Source organism: Falco peregrinus, chromosome 14, assembly GCF_023634155.1.
Source record: "Falco peregrinus isolate bFalPer1 chromosome 14, bFalPer1.pri, whole genome shotgun sequence".
Classification (NCBI taxonomy): Eukaryota; Metazoa; Chordata; class Aves; order Falconiformes; family Falconidae; genus Falco; species Falco peregrinus.
This window is the reverse complement of record NC_073734.1, coordinates 24,245,648-24,264,817: the sequence shown is the minus strand read 5'-3', so window position 1 is coordinate 24,264,817 and position 19,170 is coordinate 24,245,648. Positions and strand designations below refer to the sequence as shown.

At 60.1% G+C, this 19,170-nt stretch overlaps 2 protein-coding genes across 3 annotated transcripts; both read left to right on the top strand.

Annotated features, from left to right (window-relative positions):
- Window positions 1-594: 594 nt before the first annotated feature.
- ADGRG1 (adhesion G protein-coupled receptor G1) lies at window positions 595-12,831 on the top strand. 2 transcript variants are annotated; one of them, XM_055819078.1, is made up of 14 exons: window positions 595-721; window positions 6,376-6,463; window positions 6,975-7,400; window positions 7,930-8,053; window positions 8,136-8,283; window positions 8,368-8,496; window positions 8,742-8,858; window positions 9,399-9,444; window positions 9,788-9,888; window positions 9,969-10,084; window positions 10,680-10,954; window positions 11,590-11,701; window positions 11,962-12,230; window positions 12,396-12,831. In XM_055819078.1, the coding sequence occupies exons 2-14, from the start codon at window positions 6,424-6,426 to the stop codon at window positions 12,515-12,517; spliced, it is 2,025 nt and encodes a 674-aa protein (XP_055675053.1). In that variant the 5' UTR covers window positions 595-721; window positions 6,376-6,423; the 3' UTR covers window positions 12,518-12,831. The 2 variants fall into 2 exon arrangements, with proteins under 2 accessions (XP_055675053.1, XP_055675052.1); XM_055819077.1 differs by lacking the exon at window positions 595-721 and adding an exon at window positions 753-797.
- Window positions 12,832-13,688: 857 nt separating this feature from the next.
- Window positions 13,689-18,789, top strand: ADGRG3 (adhesion G protein-coupled receptor G3). The gene is given in 16 exon segments (XM_027781603.2): window positions 13,689-13,734; window positions 14,204-14,229; window positions 14,309-14,403; window positions 14,405-14,461; window positions 14,544-14,652; window positions 15,197-15,337; window positions 15,422-15,544; window positions 15,621-15,660; window positions 15,746-15,846; window positions 16,337-16,452; window positions 16,602-16,884; window positions 17,442-17,536; window positions 17,979-18,109; window positions 18,112-18,264; window positions 18,676-18,760; window positions 18,762-18,789. Coding segments are annotated over 16 exon segments (1,629 nt in total).
- Window positions 18,790-19,170: the final 381 nt, after the last annotated feature.

Sequence of the window (19,170 nt, the reverse complement as noted above, 5' to 3'; positions counted from 1 at the left end):
CGGTGGACCCCCTATCCAGCCCCCCCCGGTTCAGGCCTGCCCTCCTTGCCCTGCTTCCCACCTCCCCCGTTTCCTAGAGGGTGCGGGCCGGGGTTCACGGGGACACTCCGTCCCAGCTGCGTTCCCATTAATTGTTATTTTTTAATCTCATTCACCGCCCGGATGCCCGCCGCCTGGATGCCCGCCAGCCCGGAGCTGAAGGGCGACGGGATGGGGCACCCCCCCGCTCCCGGCTGGCCCCGGCCGGGCATTGAGCCCCGAGCCCCGTGTGCTCCCAGTGCCGGTGCCGGTGCCGGTGCCGGCCGGGCGGGGTGATGCAGCCCGGTGCTCCCAGCCCGGTGCTCCCAGGCAAAGTCGGACTGAGCCGGGCCGAGGTGAGCCCGGCAGGTGCCGTGACCGAGGGCTGGTGGCCCCGCGGCAGGCGCGGCGATGCCGGGGGGTCTCGCAGCGGTCGGTGCGGCGCAGCTCGGCCCGGTCCCGCCCCGCTGAGTCACCGCCCGCCGGGGGCGGGCCCGCGCCGAGCCCCGCCGCGCCGCGCCGTGCCGGGCTGGGTTGGGCTGCCAGGTGCCGAGCCCCGCCGAGCCGGGCGGTGCCGAGCCGCCGCGCCGGGCCTCCCCGACCCCCCCCCCCCCGCCCCCGAGCCTCCCCGACCCCCCCCCGAGCCCCGCCGACCGCCGCCGAGCCGAGCCCCGCCGGCGCGCCCAGCCCGACCCGGGCACAGGTACCGGGGGCAGCGGCGGGGGAGGGCGGAGGAGCGGGGGGGTCCGATGTTTGCTTTTGGGATCCCAAAGGCCACGGTAAGGAGCGCTGCCCAGCACGGCCTTAGTGGGGATACTGGGAGGGGATGCTGCGGGGTCCTCGGTGCGGGCGGGGAGGCGGCAGGGGCAGGAGGCACCCTCTGGGTGCGGGGGTGAGTGGGGTGGGGGTCTGTCAGCCCTAGGGCTAGCCCAGTAGTACTGGGAGGGCACTGGGGCTGTGTGGCTGGGACTGGTGCCACTGGGCAGCACCCTGGGGTGCTTAGTTGGCTGGTGGGGCAGGGGGCAGCCTGGCTGGCTGGAACCGAGGGGTGCTCGCTCCATGGGGTCCTGGGCGCACCCTGCTGTGGTGGGTGCAGGGACATTTTGCCACCCCGTCTTCATCCAGGCGGGGACCATGGGTCTGTGCTCGTGGCTGTGGTGTGAGTTGTCTGGTGAAGCCCCCATCCCTGCTAAAAGGGGCTCACCCTCGCCTGCCCCGCCGCCCCTCGCCTCTGCCCCGGAGCCAGGCTGAATTCCCAGGCCACAGAGCCATGAAGCCCCCCGAGCCACCCGGGACCAGCTGCTCCCGGCTGCTGCCAGCCGCACAGCTGAGCTCCGCAAAACCCCCGCCGCCGGGCTGGGCCCTGCGTGTGGCTGCCGCTTCCACCCCGGGGGAACCACCAGCACACCCCATTCCTCCTCCTCCCACCTGGCGGAGGGCGCAGCATCCCCCTGGGACCGCCAGCATGTCTCTACTGGGTGATCTCCCTCCCCTAAAATGCCTGTTGGGGGGATTCCTCCTGCAACATCTCAGCTTGCTGCTGCCGGTCCTGGCATGCTGATGCGGGATGCTCTGGGTGCTCCCTGCCTGCAAGCTGCCTGGACTGCCCCTCCAGAGGGACCAGCAAAACCCAGCAAGGCCAGCTGGAGAATTGAAATTAAGTCTCCTGGAATAACCCCCTGGCAGCAAGTCCAAATGGCTGTTGAGGAGGGAAGGCAGCCAAAGCTCGTTTCATGGTCCGAGGGCTGCAGTAGCCCCCCTCCAAGCTCCACTGCCAGCAGGGAGCCAGGAGTGTTTTGGAGATGGGGGTGGGGGTTGGGGGGCAAATCCTTTAAGCCCGGTACCGCCGCCACAGCGGGTTTTGCTGTGCCCCTTGCTGGGTTTGCAGCTCCCATGTGAATTAAGCCAAGGACTAAAAATGCTGCATACTTGGTTGCAGTCCAGCTCCTAATCCTGTTGGCCCGGGGGCTGCTATTCGCAGAGCAACAGGTTTGCAAGCAACTGCATGTTGCCAGGATGCGGACCCCCGGGGCTTGCTGTCCCCACACCTTGCAGTGGCACCCATGGGTGTTGGAGGGGTGTGGTGCTGCGGTCTTTGCAGACAGTGGGGCTGGGTGGCTTGTGGTGTGCCAGTGCCTGCACGGTACCAGCTGGGTGACAGCCTGTCCACGCCTGCTTTTTGGGAGGGCTCCGACCCGCCAACTCCTTTCCCATCAGCTTACCGACAGCTGCGGTTTGGTGGGAATCCGCGGGGCGGGGGGCACGGCCTCTTACCTGGCTCCTTGGGTGCTGCAGACTTCACCCTGGCTGCGCTTGGCTTTTCTACAGCTGGAAAAGCCTGCAAGGACCAGGTTCGCCCTTGCTGGGCTCCAGACTGGCTGCTTTCTTTGCCAAATGCCTGGGAGCTTGATTTGGGGTGGTCCTGTGCTGCTCTGCACTGCCCTGTACCTCCCTTCCGCAGCACCCACGGCGCGGGCAGGCAATGGGGACCTTGCCCGTGCGGAGGGGGAACGGGACCCGGGAGGGGATGGGGTGTTTTGGGAGCCATTTAAACCCAGCGGGGTGGTTTGGGTGGAGGGAAGGTACAAGCCCACCTGCAGGAGAAGGCCGAGGGGTTGTTCCTGAGGAAGGCTGAGCAGTGGGAGTGCACTGTGAGGATGGATGGCTGTACCCCTGAGGCCAGTGGCATGGTGCGGGGTGCTGGGGGAGCGATCTGCAGCATTTCATGGCAGCCCTCAATTTGCCACAGGTGTACCTGGTCCTTTGCAGCCCCTGCTGAAGCTGCAGGCTTTGTGTGCCACTGAACTGGATGCCGTGTTGCCCAAGCACTGAAGGAAGTGCTGGTTTAGTTCACTGCAGTATTTCTGTCTGTGATGTTTTTTAGGAAATGGTGTGGTTTTTTTTTTTAATATTGAACATTGAGTTCTAGCTTTAAGCAAATGCTCCATCTTGAGAGCCTCAGGCACCAGCAACCAGCCTGTGCCAGCCTCCCCTTGGCTCTCCCCATGCCTGCTTGGGAAGGGGCGGTTGCCAGTGGCTGGTGAAGGACAGATCTGGCACGGAGCTGTGCTGCTCCCGTGGGAAACTTTACTGGGTCTGGTTTTGTCCTGTTGGCAAAACTCAGCTTGCAGGTGCTGGGTCCTGTGTGCAACCCCACAGCCCGGGAAAGCTGAACCACTGTGCCCATCTCGCGGCACCAGCTTGGCACAGCTGGGCCGCTGGTGCAGCGCAGCTGCTGCCCAGCTCCTTGGGCATTAACGAATGTGCCGGGTCGGACCCTGCCGCCCACTGGTGACTGGAAAGGCTCGCATGCCAATGCCATGAATAACGTGCGGGCACGGGCTGCTGGCCAAGGTCAAGTGCATTTTCTGAAGCACCCGGGTGACCAGTGTTGGGGCATCCCCTTTGCCTGGGGCGGGGGTCCCTACTGGGGGCAGCTCCAGCGCCAGGGCACATCACCTGTTGTCCCTATGATGGGGGCTGGTTGTGCAAAGCTGTTCTGTGTCTTGGAGAGCCCATCCTGGCTTGCCTCTCTGTGCCTCAGTTTCCCTATCTGGTTCCCAAGTCCTTGACTGGGTAACAGGCTGCGTGTGATGAGCTGTGGGCTCGTTAGCATCTTGAGCAACAGAGCGTCTGTGTATTTTCCTAATGGACCTGCAAGGAAAACAGAGCTAAAAGTCCCTGTATCTCCCTGTTTCCGGTGTTTGTTTGAGATGTCAAAGCACCTTCCCTTCTCCTTGGGAAAAACGTCACGTTCAAAAGCCACGTGCCACCTCCAAAAGCTTAAATACCTGCTGCCAAGTCACCCAGAGAGCAGTAAGGTGGTAGTAAACACTGGGTGTTTGGTTTTGTTTTTTTTTTCCTGTGGTTTTTTTTGGGTGTTTTTTTCCCCCATTTGCCTACAGGTTTAGAGGCCGTGATATTTTCCTCCTCTTTTCTTTACAAGACCAGCTTGTTCTTTTAATGGCAATGGGAGGTTACAAAGTGATGCCTGGGGCTGAGCCTCCCTCTGTGCTGGCGGCAAGGGAGCCTGCTCCAGACTGCTTAGCCCTGGCGCTGTGCCCACCACCTCTTTTTACGTGATCTGGCTGATTTTATGGCCAAAACAGGAGTTTTTCTATGTGGTATTGTTCTTGGAGGAGCTCAGCCCCCCGGCTCTGGCTGGGGCAATGTGTAAAGCCATCCTGCCTCGGGGATGATGGAGTGGAGGTAGGGTTGGTGCCGGAGGGGGGGTGTCTCTGCTTGGTCATTGCAACAGCGTGGGGCTTTTCAAAACTGGTGACACTAGGGAGATGCCCTACTGCCACCCTGGGATGGGAGGGAAGATGGTGGGGCAGGATCTGGGCCCAGCATGGGCTCCATGCATCTGGCTCCCTCTGGTGCCGCTTATCACGCACGATGGGAACCGTGTTTTCCCACTGTGAAACCATTTTCGGGGAATTTTCTCTTGCTATTGTTCGTCTCAGGAAACAGCAATCAGCGTCGGGGCAAGTGGGACCATATAGGGCTTGGAGGGGAAATACCAGTCCCCCCACCCACATCCCCACAGGGATTTCTGGTCCCCATTGAGTAACGGCTGAAAGGGGCTGATCCTGTCCTCTAGTCACCCCAATAAAATCCTAAAGATGCCAGTGCAGCAGGAGGGGCTGAAGCCTCGTTGGGATTCAGCATTCCCCATCCAGAGGAGATGCTTTCCCAGCATGCCGGCACTTTGCCATGACAATGCAGTTGGCATTCGTGTGCTGCGCTGTTGCTTTTGAGCGATCCAGGTGTTTCTCATCATCACCGGTGTTTTGCCACCCCAGATCCAGGCTTTTCACATACATGTGCGTGATTCCCAAGTGTACAGCAAGGCACCAGGGTGCCAGCCCCATCCACATCCACCTGCCGCCGCCAAGTTGTGCCTGTGCTGTACCCTCCCAGCCCACACTGGGAAACCTTGTTAGTGTCACGCTCAATTACACACATGGCAGCAGGTTAATTAACAACCGAAAATCTTCCTCTTTTTCAATGAACTGCTGCAAGAAGCAGAGGGGGAGGGACGGGGAGGGGGCTGTGCCCACGGTGATGCATGGGCACAGGACGTGCCCTGAGTCTGTGCTGGCCGGAGGAACCTTCAGAAGCCTGGTCTGGTGGAAGAAACCTGCCAACAGGGACACTGAGTTTTCAAGCAAGCAATTTTCCCCCAGCCTTCCCGTCTGATGACCCCTGGGTGCCTGGGAGAGTTCATGAGCCTTTGCAGGTGATACTGGTGGGTGCCCTGGCACCTGCCTGCAGCAGACAAAACAGGACTCAGCCACCGGGTGGGTTTCAAGAAGGATGCTTTGAGAGCAGCACAGAAGTGGGATGGAGCGGTGGCAAACTGGGTGCCAGTTTGCCTTTGGGCATTGGTGAGTGTTTAACTCTGCTGGCTGGTCTGGTAACCTGCACCAATGCTGTCCTGCTCTGCGGGGGGCTTCTGCTGGCTGCTGGACCTTGGCAGGATGGGTGCCACCAGTCTTAACCCATTGCTGGAGTGACAGCAGGGTGAGGAGGAAGAGAAGCTTGGCGCATCGCAGAAGCGCCAGAGATGTGGTTTGTGGCATGGGGAAGGTGGAAGGCATGACAGGAGGGGCTGCAGGTGCAAAGGCTGTGGCTGGGTAGAGACCATGAGTGCGGTGGCACCCTGGGGTGCTCGGCGCTTGTCTGGGTGAGGATCACAGGAGCCCCGCATGCGTATGAAGACAAAGAAAAGGGTGATGGAGCAGAGTGCAGGATGAAGGGCTGGGGAAAGAGGCTGCAGAGGATGTTTTCTGGCTGGTTGTGGGGGACAGAAGGGGTTTTGGCAGCCGTAGTTGCTGTGTTGGCATCTCCAGCATGAGCCTGGGAGAGCCTGTTTCTGCCAGGCTGGAAAGACAGAGCAGTTTGCAACATGCCTGGCTCCTCAGCTAATCTGCAGGAGCTGAAAGCACTCAAGAAAATAATTTCAGGGCTGGTGAATTAGGAAACCACTGTTTCCTTCTGTTCCTATCGCTCGCTATAAGAAGCCAAGACCCAAAGCAAGAGGTGAGCAGGGAGCGGAAGAGGGGAATCCTCCCATGCTGGCTCGTTGGTGGCTGGCCCCTGTGCCAGGGCGGTGGGGCACCCTCTCCATGCCGGGAGCCCAAGGACCCCGCTGCTAGCCTCCTCCGGCCTTCTAGCCCCACAGCTGGGTGGGATGCCCAGTGCTCGTGGCTCCTCCTGGTAGCAGGGGCACTGGGGAGCCGGTGACACCAGCCAGCATCCCACCGGCACAGCCTTTGCTCTCTGTCCCCTGACCCCAAGGTATGGGTGACACCTAAATAACTCACACGGCCCCTTTCCTCTGTACCCTTCCAGGCTCTGTTTTCTCCTCGGAGGCCAAGGCAAAGCAGAGAGCCGCCCGGGATGAAGGTCCTCCTCCTGCTCCTTCTCTACCCCCTCCAAGGTAGATCGGCTCAACTGTGTCCTGCCCTGGGACCGTGAGCCAGGTTTGGGCTGCTGAAAGTAATTGGCAGCCTCAAAAAATTGGCTGGGGGGCACCGAGGGGCGTTTGCAGCCGTGGCTTCCACAGAGGTGAAACGTCTTGTGGGCTGATGTGCCTCTGGGTGGGTCTCTGGGCCGGATGGGTCCTTTCTAGGGAAAGGAGATGGGCTCCATCCATCCCTTCTGGGGCTGGAGAAGTCCTCTGTCAGTCTCTGCCAACGCGGGTGGTGGCAGCGGGGAGAGGGTGGCCCTGAGTGGTGGAGGTCCTGCTGCTCCAGGAGCCCTGGCAAATCCTCTCAGTGCGGCCAGGGGCACGTCAGGGAGGTGGCCAATGTCATACAGCCTGTCCAGGACAGAAGCAGCATGTCTGGGGCAGGGAACCTGGCGTGGCACGTGTGACAGGGGCTGCAGGGTGCAGCGTTTGCGGGGGTGGCTGCCTCTCCAGCTGAACTCTGTGCACTTGTGCAATGCAGGGGTGAGAGCCAGTGGCCTCCGGGAAGAGGATTTCCGCTTCTGCGGTGACCGAAACCAGACCCAGAACAGCTCCGTCATCTACGAGCATGGCCCTGCCACCATCTCCATCGAGAACACGGCCCAGGCGCTGATAATAAAAAGGCCCTTTTCGCCAAACAGGAGAAACTCTTACTACAAGTACGGCTTGCCCCCCGCTTTGGGCAGGTACCGCTTCTGTGTCTACTGGTTCAAGGCCAACAGGACGCTGCGGCTGGCGTACGGGAAGCAGAGCTTCCTCCTGGGGGGGGACCCCTCCAGCAGCATCACCTGGGGGAAGGAGAGTCGGAAGACTGAAAGAACCAGCATGTCCATCTTCAGTGTGTCCTACATCTCAAAGGGTGGGAAGAACACCTCCCTTGACAGCGCATCTGAATACTTCTTCCCTGGTAAAGGCAATTCAATGTGACTTTAATGAAATAAAGGGTTCATTTCATCCCCACCCCGTTCTCTAGCCATCAGCAGAGCATTGGTGATGTCCCAGTATACAGCAGAGCGTGATGGTGTGAAGACACAGCTGAAGGGTGGTGGAAGGGGACATGGGTTCGCTTGAAGAAGCCCAGAGGCAGGCCCAGTACCCAGGCTCCCTGAAGATGAAGATGGAGATTTTTAAAAGTGTTTTGCCCCCTCAAATCCTGGGGAACTGTGGGCTTTGCGGAGGTGCACGAGGGTCCCATCTGCACTGCTAGGCACTAGCTAGCCTCAGCTAACTTGGTCCTAGTGGCCTTGGTGGGAGCCAAACTCTGGGTGGCAGGAGAAGCCCTTTGGGTTGGGGTCTTTGTCAGCTCCCCAGGCCTGAGGCCACCTTGAAGACCTCTGCTGTCTGCTCCCACCAGGGCTGTGCCCGGTTAGTTTGGGGCATGAGGAAGCCAGCTCTTCCCGTGAGTTTCATGGTGTTTCCTTCTGTGTGCCCATCAGCCTCTCCAGAGAGCGTGCCCGTCTGGGAGGAAGACGTGGAGGAGCAGCTCACCGCCTTGGACAGCCTCATTGCCCAGCCCCTGGCGCTGGCTGTGGGAGCTGTGGAGCAGCAGACACTTCGGCGGTGAGTTCCTGGCTCGCGCTGTTCTCACTGCCACCAACGTGGTGCCCGCTGCACACTCTTCACTGTGCCCCTTCCCCAACAGCAAACTTGGGGAGCTGGAGAAGACACTGGCCAAGGTGGAGCTTGAAGGGCAGAACCAGACCTTTGGGAAGGCCACTGTGCATGCGACCGTCCTGAGGGTCCCCCCCACTCAGGCTCCTCAGCACCTGGCCTTTGCTTCCCAAAGAGAGGTGGGTCCTGGGCAGCCTGCCCTGGTGGTCTTGGCCCAGCAGCATCCTCTCCCAGGCTCTGTCCTGACAAGTCTCTCCTTGCAGGAGAGTGGAGAGGTCCATGGGTTCATGGTGGACCTGCCAGGCAGCCTGTTCATGGTGGTGAAGGAGAGGGAAGAGATGGTGGAGCACAGGGTGCTCCTCATGGACATCAACAGCCAGACCATGTTCCAGGTAATGCCCATGGGTGTGGCATGGTGGGGTGCCCCCGCCGTGCCAGGGGCTCCGGTGGTACAGGGCAGCAGGGATGCAGCCCAGAGCAGCGTGCTGGTGCTTGCTTAGAGAAGGTGCTTCAAAGATGAGCTAGAAGCTTGACAGGGGAAGAGGCATGGGACCTCCTTCTTGGGGACTCTCACCTGCTTCATGCCTGGCAGCTCTCCCTTGCTCTGCTGCCACTGCCTCCTCTTCTTCTCCAACAGGATGAAAACAGCAGCTATGTCCTGGGTGACAAGGTGGTCGGCATCTCCCTGGTGGACATGGTGGTGGCCAACCTCTCCGACCCAGTGGTCCTCACTTTCTTCCATGACCAGCTGCCGGTAGGTGGGGAAACAGCCTCATTGAGCCTGACCCCACCAGGAATGAGGGGGCAAGGAGGGCTCAGGCCCTGCCGGCTTAGAAAGTGGTCACAAGCCAGCAGGTCCATGCCTTTGGCCTGCCTGTACAGGGTCTGCTACATCTTCTGGGGCTGTATCGCCATCGTGGCTTCACTGTGTGCACTGGTGGTGGCACTGCCTGCACCTGCCCAGGAGATGCTGCTTTGCAGATGTGTCACCTTCCGGCACAATCTCCAGGGCTTGGTGACACTTTGGCTTAACAGTCCCTTGGCTCATTCGTGGCCCTGCCAGACACCTGCTCAAAGCTGAACCCCTTGTTTGAGAAAGGGGACCTGGGAGGAGGTATCTGCTCCAGGAGCTGCCAAGAGAACAGTCTCTGCCTGGAGCCTGCTCCTATGATACGGGACAGTTTGTCTCCTGAGACTGTCTCTCCTGCCCCGTGTTCTCCCCTATCAGATGTGCTGGCCAGGCAACAAACCGACAGCTGCATCCTGACAGGGGCCCACGGTTTTGTCATTGCAGAGCAATGTGACCCCGCTGTGCGTCTTCTGGCAGGAGGACACCACGGGTGAGTGCTCCTGCACCGGGCTGTGAAGCCAGGCGCTGCCTTTGCTCCTTTTGCAGGGAACCACAGACCTGCTGGTGGGGATAGAAGTCACTCTGCACCTCCCCTCCTCTATAAACCTTTCCCACGGGGCTGACCTCAGGTTTTTCCCTCTATAGCCAACCTAAGAGCTTTTTCCTGATGCTGAGAGTGCTATCTGAGCATGTGTGCTTGGCCTGGGACAAGCTGGGACCCCTGCTTTTGTCCTCCCCCCTTGCCATGGACACCTTGTCCTGACCTGAAGATCCACAGGCCCAAAGCAGCCGCTCCTGCTGCTCACCAGATGCTCTCCCTTTCCCTTGTGCAGTCGGCTCTGGGTACTGGGACAGCTATGGCTGTACGACGGTGACGGGGGGCAGACAGACAGACTGCAGATGCAACCACCTCACCTACTTTGCCGTGCTGATGGTGGGTAGCACCTTCCCACAGCTCTCTGCATCGTTCCCACTGGCTGTTCTTCCTCACTCTTTCTTGTTCCTCCTCCTCAGGTACCCTCCCCGGAGATCACCTACATACACAGGGATTACCTGAGCATCATAACCTACGTTGGCTGCCTGATCTCAGCTCTGGCGTCCATTTGCACCATCTTCTTCCTCTACTTCAGGTACAGTCTGACAGTTCATCCCATGCTCTCTGTCTGCGTCCCGTCTATTGCCTCTGCCCCTGGCTGGGCACAAGTTCTCCAAGCGCGGATGGTTTGACTAGAAGCATGATGAAGGAGATGTGCTTGAAGAAAGCAGAGTTCTCTCCAGAAACCACCCCCTTGGTCAAGTGTCCTGCAGGGTGCTCAAAAACACTGGCTGTTTTCAGTGGTTTTGGAAAATCAGCTGGGTGGTTGTTATGGATCTGGCAAGCAGAAGCCTGCAAAGATCTTTTCAAGGGTGCGGTGAAGAACATAAGTGTCTCCTCCTGAGTCGTGTCACTGATCCTACATGGATGATTTGGAGTTGAAATGATGTTGCTCCCTACCCCGCCATTGTCTTGACCTGAAATGCCGAGTCAGCTGCAGGGACCTGAATTTGCACATGCAACAAGCGGTCCCACCCCTAGGGTTGGGCTCTTGCCTCCTGACACCACCAGAGGGTCTCCTGGATCTTCTGGCTGGGGTGACTTGCTCCGTGCAGAGCTGTGGGGTGTTGTGGGGCACCAGGGATACTGGCCAGGCATGGTGATGAGGTCTCCCCTGCTCAATTCTCCAGAAGCAAGCAGCGAGACCAGATCACAAGCATGCACATCCACATGAACCTGCTGGCTGCCATCTTCCTCCTGGATGTCAACTTCCTCATCTCCGAGCACTTGGCTTCCAGCAGCAGCGAGGCAGTCTGCAGAGCCGGGGGGCTGTTCCTGCACTTCTCCCTCCTGAGCTGCCTCACCTGGATGGGCATCGAGGGCTACAACCTCTACCGGCTTGTGATCGAAGTCTTCAACGCCTACCATGACCACTTCCTTCTCAAGCTCTGCCTGGTGGGCTGGGGTGAGCATGGGGAGGCAGAGGCACGGGCCATGGGGTGGAGGGGCACCTGGTTAGGTCTTTCCCACCATAAACAGTGACTGGATGGGGGGTGGAGATGCAGGCGTGGAGGAGTAGATGTTTGAAGGCAGAGGGGTCTCTCTGTCGAGAGACTCAGTGGAGAAGGAGACTCGATGGCTGAGAGCAGAAGCTGGCGCTGGAGAAAGGGTGGGTCGCCCTGGGGGACATCCAACAAAGGAGTCACGTGAAAGCCACTGCTTGGGCTCTTTAAATAGGAATGGGATCCTTTCGTTCTGAAAGGAACATCCAGGACAGCGCAGGGAGATAGACTTGGTGCAGGAAGCACACACACGTCTCTGCCGTGCTTTGGGCAGGAGGCCGTGGTAGGAAGCTCTCGTGATCTTTTGTGGTCCGGGGCCTAAAATTCCACAGCCCCGGGAGACCCCTGGCTGAGGTCAGTGCAGCACAGCTCACTCCCAGGCCAGGGCCGGTGACAGGCACCCCTGTGTGCTCCATCCTCAGTTCCCCCTTGGGAAGGGTTGGTTTGTGCTCTATATGGGGAGGTAGGGACAAGTTGGACTTCCAAGTCCAAAGCTGAGGGACTAGGGTGGCCGCTTCACTCTGTTCTTGCCACCCAGGACTCCCCTTCTTCTGTGTGATGCTGATCTTCCTGGCCAGCTGGACCAACTATGGCCCCTTCTCCATTCCTGTCTATGAATCTGCTAGTGGCAAATCCACCAATGCAACCATGTAAGTCACGGGCAATGGGTTGCCTGGTCCCTGGTCTTAGATTAAGTCAACTTTTCTAGGCCTTCACCCATGTCCTACAGGATTTTTTTAGCTCACCTGTGGCTTTTCTGGGACTTTCTGGTGGTGGGGGAACCCCCTTCCCTGTTCAACTAAGCTGGGCGCTGTGTTTGCACCACACCTTCGTGCTTCCCCCATCCCCTCCAACTCATGTCCCCGTGGGATGACGCAGTGTAACACTCTGCCCTTTCTCCTTCCTCCAGCTGCTGGATCACGAGCTCCCTGATCCATAACATCGTGAACCTGGGTTTCTTCAGCCTGGTGTTCCTCTTCAACTCGGTCATGCTGGGGGCCATGGTCCGGGAGATCCTCCGGCAGAACAAGAAAGGCCACAAGCTCAAGCACGTCCTAGCCCTCTTTGGGCTGAGCATCCTGCTGGGCATCCCCTGGGCTCTGATCTTCTTCTCCTTCACCTCCGGCATCTTCTGCCTCGTGTCCCTCTACATCTTCACCATCATCAACTCCCTCCAAGGTGAGCCTGGAACACTGGACTTCTCCAAAAGGCACCAGGGCCTTCACAGGCTGTTGGTGGGGTGGTGACGGGGTATGAGAGGAGCTGTCGCTGGCTGGCTGGCTGGCTCTCAGCTGCTGTGGGTCCCTTGAGGGGGTTCACCTACCCTTCTCCCTCCTCACCCAGGTTTCCTCATCTTCCTCTGGTACTGGACCATGGTGCTGCAGGCGAGAAAGTCCCCTGACTCGCAGAGCAGCTCTGACAGCGTCAAACTGCAGCCCAACAGCAGCCAGAGCCACCTTGGCTGAGCTCCCGCTGGCCACGCTGGCCACGCTGCGCCGTGCCAGGGCTCCCCGCGTGGAGGGTGGCTGGGGGAAGGACTGACGCCGTCCGCTGTGCTACTGCACCTGCCTGGTGGGGCTGCTAGAGCCCAGGGACCCTGGTGGTCACCGAGATGGTCCTTCCCCCGTGAAGATGGAATCACTGCCCCTGCTACACCCTCTAGCAGCTGAAATCATCTATTTTTGTTATTTTGTTGTATGTCTATTTTTGGATGGTGTGGAAGTTTAATGAGCGCACCTGCGCACTAGACTTGTGCCCATTAAAGTAGTTCCTGCTCGGAGCGCAGCTGGCTGGGGTCTCTCTGCTGGGTGCGTGTTGGCGGGCTCTCCAGTGGGATCCCCCCCTCGGCCAGGGTTGTCTCATTCCTGGGGCAGGACCCGGCGTTTGACCCCGCAGGATCCTGCCGAGCCAGGACCAGTAACGTGCTCTGACCAGTGCCGGGGCGGGGGTCAGGGTGATGGAGGGAGATGCCATGGCTCAGGAAGCTGCTGCAGTCTCTAGGGATTGTCGCTACCCAGCAAACCGGGAGGCTGGCAGAGGACAGGAATCTGCAGAGGGAGACTTTGCAGGATGGGCATCACCCCCCTCAGTGGCTGCGGCTCTCCTGGCTGTGCCACTTGCCTGTGCAGCACCATGCCTCCCATCCCAGCAGTTCCTCAAAGCTCTGCTTGCAACCCATCCCCCTCCTCCCGGCTCCCAGCTTCTGGCTGGGGCAGGGCGACCTTCCTGGGAAGGGGGTATTTCATCCCCAGTGACTTGCAGCAACGCGTGGCAGCGTGCTCGGTTTGGGAGAGGGATGCTCCAACACATCGCTGAGTTGGTGGGGGCCGTTGACCAAGTGTTTGGCAGGATCGAGGGGAGAAGGGGAAAGGAAAAGGCCCTGAGGCAGCTGGGGGAAGCAGCCAGGGGGGAGCAACGTGGCTCTGGCGGTTATCGCTGTTGCTGCAAGCGGGAGCAGGAGGCCACTTACGAACCCACAGGAAGGTGTGAGGGGTTTGCAGAAGGGAAATGAGGGCATGGCTATCGCCTCAGGAGCAACTGCAAGCCCTGGGAGAGCCTGAGGAGGGGCAGAGCTGCTGTGATGAGGGCAGTGAAGTGTTGTGGGACAGCCAGGGGCAGGAGAGCCCGCAAAGCAGCATGCACCTGCTGCTAGGCATTGTCCTGCTGTTCCTGGTGCTGCCTGGTGAGTGGTGGGTGAAGGGGACGCAGGTGCCCCCAGCGCTGGGGGGTGTGTGCCCTTGGCAGGTAGGTTTTCCCATGGGAAGATGTTGACCCAAAGACCATGGCGGGGTTTCCCCCCAAAATGTGGCTGGGCCAGAAGAGAGTGTCCCCTGTGAGGTGCAGAGAGCTGGCAGAGGTGAGCAGAGGTGGGGAAATGCTGCTGGGGGCTATTTGAAAATCTGGAAGCATCCTCTCCTGCGAGCCACCCTGGGGGTCTGGATATGGTGATGTGTCAACACAGGCGTGGTGGCTTTGCCTTCACCAGCCCTGATGGCTCTTCAGTTGCTTTGTGAAGCCCATGTAGCAGGGCTGCCCCTTCCCAGCCTGGCAGCTGCCAGATTCTCCTGCCTCCCCCTTCCCATGTGGGCAGGGGGAGGACTGGGCCTAGATTTGGGGGCTTCCCCCCATTTCCCAATGTGCTTTTCTTCCAGACGCTGCTGGGGGACAGGAGAGCTGTGCCAGTGAGTGTTCCCCACCATCCCTACCCTCGGCCCCGGTGCCCACCCAGTGCCATTGGCACCCAGTGCTCATCCCAGTCCCCTCTGGTGCGGTGGGGTGACAGGCACCACTGGTGCTGCCACATGATGGTGGAGTTGGAAGAGCGAGACAGAACCCCCAGCCCTGCCCTGCCCAGAGCTGGGGCGCTCTGGCAGCCCCATCTGTGCCTGCCTGCCGGAGCGCTGGCTCAGGTAGCACGCAGGGGTGGCCACGGCGGGGGTTCGGGGCTCAGCCCCCCACGTCCACTGGCCCCACAGCCCTTCTGTCCTGCAGGCTGCTGCAGTCAGTGGGGCCGGTGCCGCACAGTGGACTGAAGGTGCTGCTCCTGAATGTCAGCATGGCTGTCACCCACGATGTCTTCATCAAGTTTTCCCCCACGGAGGTGAGATGCACCCCTCACTGGGAAGGCCCCGTGCCTGCCAAGCATCCGCCCTGGGGCTTGGTGTGCCATGGCATGCTCTTCCTCCATCCTGCTCCCCGGTTGTGTCATGGACCTGTGTCAGCTTTAGCATCCCGTAGCAAGAAGTCACATGAAATGGTGCTCGGGAGGGACAAGCCCTCCCTGAGGAACCATTGCAGCAGCAGGTGGGTGGTCAGGGTGAGGCAGAAGTGGAGGAGGGACATGTGGGACCTTGCACCTCCTTCCCACCCCCAGGCTCTCTCACTCTCTGGATATCTCAGGGGACTGTGTCCTGTGGGGTGATGATGGGTTGGGGCTCTCCTGGGAGCTGCTCCCAGCTCTGCCCCTTCACTGGTGGGTGCTGGGGATGAAGTTCTCCCCTTCCGCTCCCAGGGGTCCTGCCAATGTTGCTGAGCAAAACCCACCCGTACAGGGCTGAATTTGTGCCTGGAGCAAAGTCGGTGGGTCCTGAGCAGAGAGGTGACGCTGCCAGTGAGAAACTGCCCACTGCTCTTCTTCATCCCAGGACCCCAGGATGCTGAACATGACAGGGAAGGGGAAGGCAGGCAAAATCCAGCTCCCTAGGGAGATATTCCAGTCCCCGAGCAGCTGCACAGTGCGGGTGGTTGTGATGGTCCTCAATGCCCAGCAGCTTGGCGTGTTTCAGGTACGAGCTGGCATTGCTGGTGTCCCTCTGGCCGCTGGCACTTGCTACCTGCCAGCTTGGCTAGGGCAGCATTGCCACACACAGGGGGTCAACGGGATGGAGCAGGTCCTGAATGACACCGTGGTGGGCATCCCGGTAGGAGAGACAAACGTCTCCAGGCTGCAGAAGCCGGTGCAGCTCACATTCGCCCACGGGGAGCTGCCCCGCGTGCCCTCCCTCCACCTCTCCTCTGGTGCCCCGCACTGCACTGTGGCGTCGGCTGCTGCTGCTCTCCCCCTCGCAGGGTGTCAGCCCGCAATGTGTCTGCTGGGATCCCAGGAAAGGTACAGTCCTTGGTGGGGCTGGGCACGGGGCCGGGTGCGGGTGCTGTGCCCGGCACTCACGGCTGTCACCCCATGCCTGTTGCAGGGCAGGCAGGAGGCTGGAGCGGCAGTGGATGTGTCACGCAGCCCGGGGACAAGGGGACAGTCTGCTCCTGTGACCATCTCACCTTCTTCGCCCTCCTCGCGGTGACAATCCCACTCTGCAGCTCCTGCTCGCACCCTGACTGCACTGCCTGCCCCACCTTGGTGGCCCTTTGAGTGTCACGTGTAGCCGCACAGGGATAGTTATAGCTGCTCCCAGGCAAGACCGGGTCCTAAACCCAAGGGCAGCAGCAGCTCAGCAAAGTGGGTGCAGGGTGGAGACAGCCCCCAGCCCAGGGCAGGCTCTGGAGCAGTGAGGCTTGGGGTCTCACCTCCTGGTGGAGGCTCCTAGGAGGGTGCTCGTGGTGGGTCACCGTAGCCATCACTCACCCCTCACCCCACTCCAGGCAGCATCTCCTCTGAGCCACCACAGTCCCGCTCTCCCCCAAAGACCTTCTCGGGGGGACAGACCATGGGCTTGCATGGGGTCTCTGCAGCGGAGCACCGGAGTTACCAGCTGTGGCTCTGGTAGCTGTGGTTGGGCTTTCTAGGCTGGTCCAGGGTCTGTTTAACCCCGTGTGCACACATCTGGCAGAACCTGACTCTGGACAGGTCCACAGCAGCAGAAGCTTTGATGGCTGTTGCCTCTGCTGGCTGCGGGGTAGCCACAGCTTTCTCCATCTTCACCGTCGCCTTTGGCATCTTCTTAAGGTAGGATGTGCCAGCAGCTCCCTGGGGACTCATCAGGTTGGGAGAAACGTGGGGCAATTCTGGTGCCTCTGCATGAACCTGCTGTGATAGGCGTGGGGCCCCGCTCAGCTGTGACCCCTGCCTTTTCTGCTCTCCCTGGGGATGCTCAGGTCCAGGTTCAGGGCCGAGGAAACCCTCCACACCAACGTGGGGCTGCACATGAACGTCATGGGCAGCCTGCTCCTCCTCAGCTTGGCCTTCCTGCTCAACAGCGGGCTCTCCGGTGGGACCCAGCTGGGGACCTGCAAGGTCCTGGGGGGGCTCAGCCACTACTGCCTGCTCTGCTGCTTCACCTGGATGGTGCTGGAGGGCTGTCACCTCTACCTCCTCTTTGTCAAGGTCCTCTGCACCTACATCCGCCACTACCTGGTGAAGCTGTGCCTGCTTGGCTGGGATGAGCACCCCCAGCCTGGGCGAGAGCCGGGAGGAGCAGGGGCAGTGGGCTACGACTGGCTGGGGGAATAGGGTGCTGCAGTGATGGGCAGAGAGTGAGCAAGCCCTCACCCTGCCTGCAGCCCTTCCAAATGCTGCGGTCGGGGCTGGGAAGTGTCTTACCTGGGCTCAGTGCACCAAATTCAGGGAAGCACCCGCAGGCACTCTCCATCCCACTGGGGACCAGTTTCCTGCTCATCGGGCAGGTCATGTCCTTGAGGGTTTTCATTCCTCCATTGCCAGCCCTCTGCGGCACCTTACAGGGCACCGAAGAGGATAATCCCACGGAGAGGTTAGGAGACAGCTCAAACCTCCCTGCCAAGTGCTGGCCTTCCCTCTCCATATCATGTCCCAAGCAGCAACCGTTGTGTCCCTGGCACTTGTGCAACCTCAGTGGGTCCCTAAGCCAAATCTTCCCAGAGGTCAGCACATACAGGGCCACACAGAGACCCCAAGATGACCACCTTGGCCACCACTTGCCTTTCTGGCCTCCTCAATGTATCTCCTTTGTTCTCCCAGGCTTCCCTGCTCTCGTGGAGGGGGTGGCAGGAGTCGTTGGCAGCTATGGAGAATACAGCATCCAGACCACGGACCACCAGGTCATAGCCCACCTGTGTGTATGCCACCACCCACAGGGCTTGGGTGGCCCTTTGGCACACAGAATGGTAACCCGGTCCTGCCAGGAGCGTGGCAGTAGGGGGTTGCACTCATCCTGCTTGGCTTTACGCTGTGCTTCGCTTCCCCAGTTGTGATTACAGCACAGCAGCTACAGCCATGGTAGCCACCACCACCTCTTGTGCCGAGCCTCCTTGGTCATGCCTGCAGGCTTCCAGGTCATGGAGGTCCACCTGGAGCTTCCCCCAGCTCCCTCCCAGCAGAGCAACCTGAGGGCAGCGCATGTGCACCACTATCCCCCGTGCTTCACCCTGGCCTTGGAAAACCCCACCAGCACAAGGGTGTCCCCGCATCCCCAAACATGTCCCCCTGGGGAGGCTCCCATGGGTGCTGCTGGGGCTAGCAGAGCTGCTGGAGGCACCGTGGTTGTCTCTTTTCAGGTGCTGGATCACTTCCAAACATGTTTTGGTCCACTACATCACCAGCTGTGCCTACTTTGGCCTCATCTTCCTCTTCAACACAGCTGTCTTTGGGGTGGTGACCCAGAAAAGCTGCCGCCTGCAGGACACGGGGCAGTGCAGAGAGACCGCAAAGTCTGGAAGGTGGCCCTGGTGGTGATGGGGCTCTTCCGCCTGCTGGTCATCACCTGGGCCCTGGCATTCCTCACCCACGGCACCTCCTCTACGCCCATGGTCTACCTCTTCACCATCCTCAACTGTCTCCAAGGTCAGGGACAGCGCCGAGCTGGGCTCCCTGGCCTTGGGTGGGGAAGAGGGAGGAGGCAGGAGCCAGACCAGCAGTGGGCTGACCAGGGGTCGCAAGGCACCAGCATCTTCCCAGCACTGTCATGCCCTTCCCTTCGGCAGGGCATGTCAAGCAGCAGGTCCCAACCACATCCACTCCACCAGGGGTGGGTTTCCTCCAAGAAAGCCGCTTCTTGGAAGAGGAATAGGGACATTATCCACCCAGGCCATGTCCCAGCCAAATGGCTTACCTGAAGCAGGGGGAGACCCTCCTGTAGGAGCAAGTTGGGGGAGTCCTCTGGAAGCAGCAGGGAAGTGCTGGCAGCACCCCAGTAGGATGCTTCCCACCATCTCCTGCTGCTACTGCTGAGTGTTTGCTTTCCTTTCCCTGCAGGAGTCTTCATACTCATCTGGCTGGTCATCCTCTACTACCCAAAGACAAAGGAGACCATGGGCTCCATCTCCTACATCATCAAACATGAAAAGCACCTCAGTTTCCCAGGACTAGCTGCTGGCTAGTTCTCCCTCCCTCCCGATGTATGTGCCTGCTGAGAGCGCATCGATCCCGATGGATGCAGCTTCCCCACGGAGGATGAGGGATCAGTTTACCCTTCAGGGGGCATGGTCCACCTTTGCAAGGCTCTTTGCTTTGGCTGTTTCATTCCTAGTGGCCTGCCTTAGCGGAGGACCTCTGGAGCAAACCTTCCACCAAAGCCCCTCCAGGCTGTGGCTCCCCCATGGTCTCAAAGTGCCCCTGGCACTTCATCGCACTCCTCAGGGGCTCCTGCAGGAGCGAGGAGGGGGCCCATGCCTTGCCTGCCTTCAGCCAGGGTGGAGCCATCCCCCTCTTCACTAGATAGCCCCTGGTGCTGGACCAGCCTGGTGGTGG